The sequence below is a fragment of the Tupaia chinensis genome, unplaced genomic scaffold (assembly GCF_000334495.1).
Source record: "Tupaia chinensis unplaced genomic scaffold, TupChi_1.0 Scaffold144806_1, whole genome shotgun sequence".
Classification (NCBI taxonomy): domain Eukaryota; kingdom Metazoa; phylum Chordata; class Mammalia; order Scandentia; family Tupaiidae; genus Tupaia; species Tupaia belangeri.
The window spans coordinates 2294041-2305315 of NW_006204667.1; the positions used below are offsets into that span (position 1 = coordinate 2294041).

At 46.2% G+C, this 11275-nt stretch overlaps 2 protein-coding genes across 2 annotated transcripts in view; both read right to left on the bottom strand.

The window, feature by feature from the left end:
* The window catches only part of SNCAIP (synuclein alpha interacting protein), a 145614-nt gene that overhangs the window by 98366 nt on the left and 35973 nt on the right, over nucleotides 1-11275 (bottom strand). The gene's annotated exons all lie outside the window — the stretch shown is intronic.
* Nucleotides 5-976, bottom strand: LOC114005888 (uncharacterized). The gene has a single exon (XM_027767853.1). It carries the CDS (start codon nucleotides 974-976, stop codon nucleotides 5-7), a length of 972 nt encoding a protein of 323 aa, XP_027623654.1.

The window sequence follows — 11275 nt, forward strand, 5'->3', positions numbered from 1 at the left end:
CGACCTAAGCATATGGAGAAAGAATAACATTCGCAGGCTGTGGTGTGGGTTTTTCCACTCTGGCACCACAGAAGGACACCAGCTTCATTTTGTAATTAACCAGCATAAGCAGGAACGGACTCAGGGCAGAGAAGCCTGAAGAGAGGGCTGTGAGCACAGCTGGGATAAAGGCATGCCTTGCCAAGTCATTCAAGAAATAGACTAAGATGAAGTGAGAGATCCAAAGTGGAGTGATCAGCAGCATTAATAAAATACTGAACTTGGCTCCTCGAAGGGTTTCGACTTCTGAATCATCGTCTCCAATCCAGATGTCACCGTATGTCATCTTCTTTCTCTCCGAAAGGAGGAAAAACATCCAGAGACAGACAAAGACTAAGACAGCTAAAGGCAGGACATCAATCAGAACTAAAAATATCTTCCCATAGTAAAACCCTACCTGCTTACTCCCAAAGCCCATTAGGCAATCCATGTAAATCCTGGCATGAGACAAGGGGTCTGTCTCATTTCCTGCATGCACGTATTCTGGTTTTCTAGCATAAATTAAAACTGGGATATACACTGCCACGCCGGCCCCCCAGAGTGCAGAAACCACCTTCAAGGAGTGCATCTGTTGGTGCAGGTTTGGAGCCTCCCTCAAGGGGTAGACGACTAGGTACAGCTTCCGGTGGTAGAGCAGCGCAAAGTGTAACATGAACCAGATGGCCAGAGAAGTGGTCAGGGCGGCCGTGAAGTGCAGAACTTTGCAGCCAGCTGAATCCAACGTGAAGCCAGAAGAATAAACAATCTTCATGACATTCACCACCAGGTTTTTCAGAAGGTGGACAGACAGAAGACTGAAAATGAGAAGAAAAGATGTCTGCAGACGCCCCGTGGCGCACTTCCTGGTGGAATAAAGTAAGCACGTGTTTCCCACAAAGCTCACCACGATGAGAATGGCACAGGCGACGACCTCCAGCAGGGCTGCCGAAGGCTTCATGGCGAACGCCGAACCAGTTAGCTCGGATACCCTTTTCCCTTCCGTTCAAGTCATTAGGCTTCTGGAAAACTTTTAAGAGGTCTTTAGTAAGAAGACCTGGGTTGTTTGTTAAATCCAGTGTGTTGACAAAACCTTGGGCTGGGAGCACCCTAACAGCGCCAAGAGGGTCTGTAACAGAATCTGCTGCTCCTGTGATGAGCTGCGGAAAACAGAACTGCTTCCCAAGAGGGTTCCGTGTTAGCATCTCCAGGGGTTAACGATGATGAGAAATTCTAGGCATCATTACTTAATTAAAAGTTCTCAGAAATGTATTTATAGTACTGTACTGTAGTTTCCTACAGAGAGAACGATACACTGGGCTGTCGGAAAAGTCATGATGTATAGAACAAAAACGCGTCATGACTTTTCCAACAGCCCAATCATTTTCAACAACTCTGGGGCGGGCAGGCAGAATTCAATTTATGACAGGAAGGAAAATTAAACAACTGGGGGTATCTGAGTAACAGTGAAACTTTCAAAATGGAAAAAATGGCAAATTAAGAAAGAAGATAATAGGGGCCAGCAGGTGGCAAGGTGGTTAGGGCACTGAACTCCCACATGGCTGACGGAAGTTTGAGTCCCAGACCTGGCAGCTTGCTTTCTCAACCCCCTGTCCCCACCCCCCGCCTCACTCTGTCCCTCTCTGGTCAAATTAAAATAAGCAGGTAAATAGATAAATAAATAAATATAAAAATAAAATAAAGGTAGTAACATGACAGATTCGTGTAAATACAGAGGCTTTCTAGTTTCTTTACCATTTCGGCAAAGCAGGAATACTATTATGTATTCCTAATAGTGTAATACTCTCATGGGGTTGTTAGGAATGCAAAAGACGACGACAGAAAACACTTGTGAAGAAAGTTGGGAAGGCAGTAGAGAATGGAAAGGGGAGAGAAGCAGGGAAAGGAGGGAGGGAAAAGGGAAGGGAGAAGTCCAGAAGAAAGAACTCGCTTTTATAAACGTGCATTATTTCCGGGCCCATTCTCTCAACTATTGGCTACAGAGACTTTCCAGGAACGGGAAGTGACGAGGGTGATTTTCCTCTTGCAGCACGAGAGGCCAGGAAAAGAGTTTTCTCACTGAGTATGCTAGAGAGCACACAGCCAGGACAGAAAGATGGCACTGAATTACACTGCTCGGGACTAGCGGGTGGCATAACAGTTATGTCGCTGAACTCTCATGTAGTCAACTGCGGTTCAAGTCCTAGACCCAGCAGCTTAAAACTTATGCTGGGCACGTGTGTGCGAGCCCAAAATCCTGAGAGGAGAATGGAGGAAAAAGGATTGTGGTGTGGCCATTCGCCCTGAGGGGAGGGGAGGGGTGATTTCTTTCTTTCTGTCCGTCTGTCTCTCTGTCTCTCCAGCGAGTGCACAAGCCCTATAGCAAAAAAAGTGTCAAGCATCCTAAAAAAAAAAAAAAAAAAAAAAAAAAAAAAAAAGAAAGAAAAAAAAGAAAAAGAAAGAAAGGAAAATAAAATAGATTACTCAAGTAATCTGGCATTAACTCACTTTCTGAATGAATCTTGGTTGCCAAGTATACCAGAATAATCTACCACTTTCCTTCTACTGCACTGGCTTGCAGATTTTCCTGTCAATGTCCTACCCTTTACTGTCCAACGTGCTGGAGCTGAGCCAGTGGAAGGGAGCCAGGGTCACACCTGAACAGTGGCACACCTCCCTTCCCGACTCTACAGTCAGTGACTGGGGGGTGAGAGCTCACGGCTGCCCGTGGCGGGAATATCGGCATCATGAAAACTGGGAAATGCCGCAGATCACGGCTTTGCGGAGGAGACCTATTTTACACACACCACTTTGGCCTGACCAAAAAATACAGATTCGAAGCAACAGTCAGCTACTGTTTTACTGACGTGAAGATCAGGTCACCATTCGGCATCTGGCAGCCCTTCCAGGGACAGTAGGAGAAACTGCTAGTGCCGCGTGTGGTAAGGTTTCTGACAACTAAGCAGGTGCATGAGCCGGCCCTGAACCACTCCTGGGGGGAGGAGGGAGGATGGGAGCTGCCACTTCCTGTTAGCTCCTGCACCCCGAATCAGCAGCGAGGATGGCTGGCCAACTGGAGTCCCTGCACCGCCATCTTCTTCCCCAAGAGACAGCCATGATCTCAGCGTCAATCACAGTCACTCAGTAGGCACCCTGCGTTTCTGACCGCCATGATGGTGGTGGTGACGACAATCGTGATAATAAACCGAAATAACAATGGTCATGCTAATACTGGCTACCATTTATGTAGCATCAACTTGAGTCAGACACTGTATTGGTATTTTGCTTTACAAATTTAATTGGATTTAATCTTTAAGATTCTCACTTCACTGATGAGGAAAATGAAGACCAGAGAGTAAAACGAATTGCCTAAAGCTACTGACTAATGTGACAGGAATCAAAGCCAAGTACGACTGATTTAAGAGTCATGGTTCTTGGGGCCAGCAGGAAGCATGGCGGTTAAGGTGCTAGACTCCCACATGGTCAAACACGGTTCTAGTCCCAGATCTGGAGGCTTGAAAATCATACCGCATGCATGCCCCAAATCTCAAGAGGGAATGGAGAAGGGACTGTGGCATAGTCAACCCTCCAGTGCTGATTTCTCACTTTCCCTCTCACTGTCTCTCTCTCTCTCTAGCAAGCACACATCCTATGGCAAAAACCATAATAATAAGTAAAATCTGTGAAAAAATCAGTGGTTCTTAGTTACGGCCTCTCACGCGCTGTCAGGCTGCCTTTTCCGTTTTCCGTTACTCCCGCTCCCCATGGTGATCTACGATTTGTACCTAACATATAGATCCTATAATACATTCCTTTTGGGAAGCGTTTCCTTGAGTTTGTAAGGCATGGTCATGCAGATTGTAGCACGGCATTTAGTCTTCCCCTCCTCTTTCAAGGGTCATAACAAACACAGGTGCTTTCGCTTCTGCACATCATACAGACCTCCCAGCATTTTGCACCAATTCAAAGTGCCATACTTGAAATGGAGAAGAGGCAGTTTCCCGCAGTGCTGCCGAGACACAAATGTGGTAAATTCACAGAGCGACAGACCCTGACAGCAGGCAACGTACAGTCCGCTCCGAGATGTGATTTGGGGATAATGAATGAAGAAACTGTCGGTGTGATGCTATTTCTCAAATATGCCCAAAGAGTAACAATTTAGAGCAAATAATACTTGACTTTTCACACGTATTATATGAGACCTAATTATTTTAGCTTCCCCTGCATGCCCCCCCCAAAAAACCCCCCAAAAAACTCCACCACTTTTTTTTTTAAGAAGTTTTTGCTATAGGGCGCGTGCGCTCACCAGAAAGACAGAGACAGAGAGACAGAAAGTGAGAAATCACCCCCCAGGCCCCAGGGCGGATGGCCACACCGCAATCCCTTCTCCTCCATTCTCCTCTCAGGATCCTGGGCATGCATGCACACGTGCCCGGCATGAGTTTAAGCCACCGGGTCCAGGACTCGAACAGTGGTCAGCTATGTGGGAGTTCAGCGACACAGCCATTATGCTAACTGGTGGTCCCTCCACCACTTTTTCAAAGGATTAGCAACAGGTCATATGTTCCTTTGCATTACGGGAAAGGTACCAAAAATGCATGCCCTTGTTCCCTTGTTTCTCTGTGCTGGAGAAACAACACACAGTGGAATACAAGGGGAAGAAACAGATTTTGGTGACTATTTCCTTGACTGATGAATAAGACTTTCCTTTGCTAACAATGAGACATGAGGAGAAGGCACCTCCCTGAGAGCACTCCATCCACTGCCTCCTTCTGCAAGGGCCTAGCACATGCCCAGCCTGATCAAACTCTAAGGACGGCATGTAGGCATGTAAGTCACTGTCCCTGCCTTCTACAGGCTTGTGGTCTAATCTTTTTTTTTTTTTTTGGAGAGGTTTTTGCTATAGGGCGCAGGGGCTCGCCAGCCAGACAGACAGAGACAGAGAGACAGAAAGCGAGAAATCACCCCCCAGGGGGGATGGTCATGCTGCAATCCCTTCTCCTCCATTCTCCTCTCGGGATCTTGGGCATGCACACACATGCGCCTGGCGGGGGGTTTAAGCCACCGGGTCTGGGACTCGAACCACAGTCGACTACGTGGGAGTCCAGCGACATAGCCATTACGCTAACTGCTGGTCCCTTGTGGTCTAATCTTAAAAATATGCTGACTGTGGCCAGCAGGTGGCATAGCAGTTAAGGCACTAGACTCCCATATAGCTAACTGTGGCTCAAATCCAGGACCTGGCAGCTTGAAATTCACACTGAGTACGTGTGTGTGCATGCCCAAAGTCTCAGGAGAATGGAGAAGGGATTGTGTTGGACCATCCTCCCTGGGGAGTGATTTCTCACTTTCAGAGGGTCTGTCTCTCTGGCGAGTGTCCTTTAGCAAAAAGTTCTCTTAAAAAAAAGAATATGGGGGCCAGCAGGTGGTGTGGTGGCGAGGGCACTAGACTCCCACATGGCTGACCATGGTTCAACGGTTCAAGTCCCAGACTTGGTGGCTTGCTTTCTTCTTTTTTTTTGGAGAGGTTTTTGTTTGTTTGTTTGTTTTGCTATAGGGTGCGCTCGCCACAAAGACAGAGAGAGACAGAGAGACAGAGAGTGAGAAATCACCCCCAAGGGGATGGCCACGCTGTAATCTCCGCTCCTCCATTCTCTTCTTGGGATCTTGGGTATGCACGCACATGCGCCCGGTGTGAGTTTAAGCTACCAGGTCTGGGACTCGAACTGCAGTCGACTAGGTGGGAGTCCAGTGACATAGCTGTAATGTTAACTGCTGGTCCCAGTGGCTTGCTTTCTCATCTTCTCTCTCTCTCTCTCACTCTGCCCTCTCTGGTCAAAATTAAAAATAAAGTAAATAAATAAAAGAATTAGTAACTTATTACAAAAAATTACGTAATCATGAATACAAGAAAGAACTGTACAAACAGGAGAGAGATCTATATGGGTAGTACTTTTTTCTGTTGTTTTCTTTTTCTTTTAGACTATTTTAAACTTTATTTTATTAATTAATTTATTTTAATTTGACCAGAGAGGGACAGAGCGAGAGAGAACAAGAGAGAGGGAAAGTGAGCAAACAAGCTGCCAGTTCCAAGACTTGACACATGGTCAGCCATGTGCGAGTTCAATGCCCTTAACCACCACGCCACCTGCTGGCCCCCAGGTGTACTATTTTTCATCTCTAGTTCACAGAAAAGGAAACGGAAGCTTACAGTGAAGCCCCATTTCCTAGCTAGAACCATGAAGAGGGGACACTGAACCCCAGGCCTCCCGCTTTCCGCAGCTCTTTCTGAAAGGGAGCAGAGCTGACTGTGCAGAGAGCCTCGGCGGAACCAGATGCCAACCTCAGGGCCCTGAGAGCCACCCTGAGTCCATTTCTCAGAGACTTCTATGGCTCAGAGCCAGGCGGGCCCAGGAGCCACACTGCATCCCTCGCCAAGGAAGAGAACTGAGATGTGGATTCTTCAAGGGGGATGAAAAAAATCTTCCTTTGAAGACCAAACGCGGGCTTTGCCAATCCAGCTTCACTGAGGTCATTTGAGAACAGAGGAGTTCAAAGGTTCCTATGGTTTCATTTACCTTGGCATAAGATTTAACAGCAAAAGAACTAAGGGAAATGTATACGGCCCAGGCTGTTTTCCAAATCGCAAACTGCGAAAAGTTATTTAGAATTACTTTAACTCGCAATCACATAGAAAGTGAGCCAGCTGTAAATGCTTTCCATGTGGCTGACAGCAATCTAGGGTTCCTCAAATGCACATGTGTGTTCTGAGAGTCAAGAAGTCACTGGAAAGCTCCCAGTGCCTTGGGTTCCTCTTGATTAGAGACTGCTGTTACTTTCCATGGCGACGCTGGCTCAAACAGGGAGGATGACAGCCCACTGCTGTCACGGGGGCATCTTGCCCTCACTACTTACACAAACTTCGCAGGCTGAGGGAGGTACTTACTCCTACACACCGAGGTTGGAATATAAATAAATGTCATCTAAGAAGAGATGCCTGAAACCTGATTCTAAGTCGGAATCCCTTGGGGGGCACTCAGTTTTGAATGAAGATCCGTTTGCATAAGAGGGCACTCAGTTTTGAATGAAGATCCGTTTGGAGCATTGGGGAAGGTTAGCTTGCTCGCAAGCAGCACTGGTCTAACCGCGCAAGATAATTCACTAACAGAAAGGGGCTGCCGGAAATGAGTTGGTTCACAGCCAGGAGCAAACTGACATTTGCATTTTTCTATATAGAACAAAATGGAAGGGATTATCAAATCTTTTATCCACAATAAATGGCTGCCTTAAGTTATTTTCTGTCTCTCCAAGGCAGTGATGTTTGTGACCAGCCAGGTAGTACTAAAAACCCCCTAACCCCAGATTGGAAGTGAGTGGAGAGGAACTTCAGGCGAGCTAGGGCCAGAGCAATTAAATGGTAATTGCCTTTTAGATAGCCTAATGTTGCTAATTACATGACTGCTAAGTGCTGGGGAATGTGGATAAGCGCTCGGGGCCACTCTGGTGGGAGAAGGGAGCAAAGATTGATTAAACCTGGCACTGAGCTGGAGCCTTCCCATTCATTATCTCTTGAAATCCTTGCAACAACTCCAGGAGGAATTATTCGATTCGATAAGGCTGAGTCACTTGCTCAGTTAGTTCCAGGTGGTGTGTGACTGAGTCCAGAATCCCAGCATGGCGGTGTGGCTCCAGGAACAGTGGGTCAGCAGGTCCTCAAGGACAAATGGGAAGACATTTGTGACTTCTGGATAGAGTGGGTTCCAACACTGGGAGGAACCTGGTAGCACAGGAAGAGGAAAGGATCTGAGAACTAAGCCATGAGCGAAAAGTCTGCACGTGTGAGGTCCCCAGAGGTACCTTTCCGTGTGGAAAGGAAGAGCCCCAGATAGGAAAGCTTTGTTCGTGGCAACCAGGGACGCCTCATGTCAGATCCAGGAGGCAGGGAAGGGAGCAGCCTCTGTGGAAGATGGCTGACTCCTCCATGTTGAAGGAAGCCTCTTGTTACCTCAAACACCGGAGCCAGGGGAGAGGCCCCCGCACCTCTGAGGTAGTAAGGCCTGGTGACCCAGGAAACAAGTGGAAGGAGCAGGGCCTCTGTACCTGACCCTGTCTGGGCCTATCTATCAGAATGACAGCGTGTTAAAGAAGACGCCAAGACACCGCAGCCTGAAGACCCAGGTTAAAATCACGTATGAACTGTGGAAGGTTCGGCACCTGCTGTGTGTCTGTGTTTCCTAGTAAAGAGTTCTTCAACAACAATGAAGTACATCTAGGTGTGTGTGTGTGTGTGTGTGTGTGTGTGTGTGTGTACACTTGTATTTATATGAGGGAGTGTCTTCAAAAAGTTCAAGGAAAATGCATTTAAAAAAAGCATGAATTTCAAAAATTTTTTGCATCAAAATAAACTCATACTTTATTAATTGATTTTTTAAAAAGCTTTTTGCCACAGGGTACACATGTGCTACGAAAGAGACAGGCCAGGAGAGGGAAAGTGAGAAATGATCCCCCCAGGGGTGATGATCATGCTGCAATCCCTTTTCCTCCATTCTCCTCCGGGGATTTTGGGTACACAACACACACGTGCCTCGCGTGATTTTCAAGCTGCCAGGTCCAGGATTCGAACCACAGTCAGCCAGCATCTTAACTACCATGCCATCTTCCACCTCCTAAACTCATCATTTAATTTCATTTTTTCCGTGAACTTTTTGAAGTGGGGACAGTTGGGCTCAGTTCCCCCAAGCCACTCCAGGCCCAACTCCAGTCCTGAGCCCCTGGGCCTCTGCCTTACCTTAGCCTCTGATGACTACACTCACCTCTGGCTGTATGCACTTACCCCACACCCTCATCTCACCACCCATAAACGAAACCCACCCCAATCCATCCCATCTTCCCTCCCCTCAACCACACCACTGCCGTTCTATCCGCCTTAAGCCAGCAGAGTATTGTGACATCAGGAAAGTTATGATGCATTTTTGCAGAGAACAATACATCAAGATTTTCCCAACCACCTAATAGTTCTATTGTCTTTTTCTCTGATAATGATCTATTGATAGAACCAGATCATCTCCCCCCACTGAGCCAACCACACCTGGACTCATCTAACACTTTCTCCTTCCTAATTTTTTTTTTCTCTTGCTCCCTGTGAGCAAACGTCTTGGTCTACTTTTCTTCTCACTAACTACTGTCTCCTATGTGAGGAGATTCCTTCTGCTCCTGGATAGTACTACTTATCCCACAGGCTTCCCAACTCAGCCTGAACCTGACTTGGCAACACCACTGTCCTCTGCTCGGCTGAGGCTGGGAATGCAGAGATCACCCCTGCCTTCTCTCCCTCACCTGCACATCCAATCTCCCTTTCGATCAGATTTTTACCTTCCCATCCTTCTTACCATTTTCTTACTGCTGCTTCTCCTTGTTTCTTGGTTGAATGAATTTGAGAAAGAGAAGATTAACAGCAATTAGTACATTTTAATTGTATTTATTCATTCATTTAATTTAACCAGGGAGAGAGACACAAAGACAGAGAGAGGGAAAGTGAGAAAGCAAGCCACCAGGTCTGGGACTTGAACATGATTGGCCATGTGGGAGTGTCCAGTGTCTTAACTACCATGTCACCTGCTGGTCCCTAAGAATTAGTAAACTTTTGCTTTCTCAGAATCATTCTCTGTGTCAACACAACTGTCGGCATGACCTAAAATGTAAAGATGGCTCTGCCACTCTACTGAACACTGCTCAGTGTCTTCCCACTGCCTGCGGGGCAGATGGCCAGGTCCCCAAAAGTCACCCGGAGCCATCTATGTCGGGCACGTGCCTGCCTGCTCTTCAGCCCTTACTGACCTCTAACTCCCTGGAATCTTCAACAACACAGACTGAAGTTCGGTGCCCACTCCGTGCTGTGTCTTGTCCTGGCGTTTTGGCCTTTGCTGATGCTTTGCATATGGCTTCCACCTCTCAGGAGTACACCAAACCGTACTCTCAGGAGTACGCCAAGCTCTGGCTCCGCACTTGCTAATGGGTGGTACAATCTTCTGCCTGTTTACTCTGAGATCCATTCTCTCAGGAAACTGAATTTCCTAAACTTCTTTGCCTACTGGCAGATTCAGACAGAAGAATGGAGGGCAAAGAGATTAGTGTTTCTCTCTCTCTGTCTCACTCACTCACTCACACACACATACAACCACAGGTGGCTTTTTCTGGATGCCATCAGCTCCTATAAGGCACCTGCAGCATCATTCCAGTTTTGCCAAAGGCCCAAGCTGCAGGTGATAACAGATCTCTCTCCTTTGTCTTTTCAGCCCCTGGGGTGGTAGTGGCTTTCCTCCTTTGTTAATTTCAGGATCGCATCATCTTGCTTAGTTCAGACTTTTAGCACTAGAGTAACTGTCTATTTTCATTCCCTCTATTTGACATATCTAGAGTGGTTTCTGGTTATTCTAAATTTTTTTTTCTATTTATAATGACTTATAATGACTTATGACTTACCTTTTAAATTTATTATTTTTTTATTATTTCTGTCCTTTTTTTTTTTTTTTTTGAGAGTGATTTTTACCATAGGGTGTGTGTACTTAGTGGAGAGAGACAGAAAGACAGAAAGTGAGAAATCACCCCCATCCCCAGAGGGGGATGGCCACACCACAATCCCTTCTCCAGTCTCCTCTTGGGATCTTGGGCATGCACACACAAGCACCCAGTGTGAGTTTTAAGCCACTGGGCCTGATACTCAAACTACTACTATGTGGGAGTCCGGTGCCGTAACCATTACTATCTGCTGGTCTCTATGACTTCTTATTTGCATTTAATTGTTATTCATCTCTATAGAACATAATATGGTTTCTCAAAGTATGCAAGCAGTACTTGACAGTCAAATGAAGGCTATTACCATATACATTATTTTCAACAGATAACTTTACATTCTTATCATCTTTAGGTATTTCTTCCTTGAGCCTACCATCTACTATCCACCCCCCTCCCATATAGTTTCTGGTATTTACATTCGTCTTCCTCACTATTCTATTTTCAAATCTTTCAATTTCTTTCACAGAGTGCAGATATTGGATATATATATTGAGCAGGGATTTACAGTGTTTGTCTTTCATAGTCTGGCTTACTTCACTTAGCATTAAATCTTCTATGTTTAGCCACTTTGTATCAAGTGATAGGATTTCAACGTTCCTTATGGCTGATTATTATTACATAGTGTACATGTGCCACATTTTTTCAATCCAATCATCAGTTCTTGGGCAATTAGGTTGTCTTACCA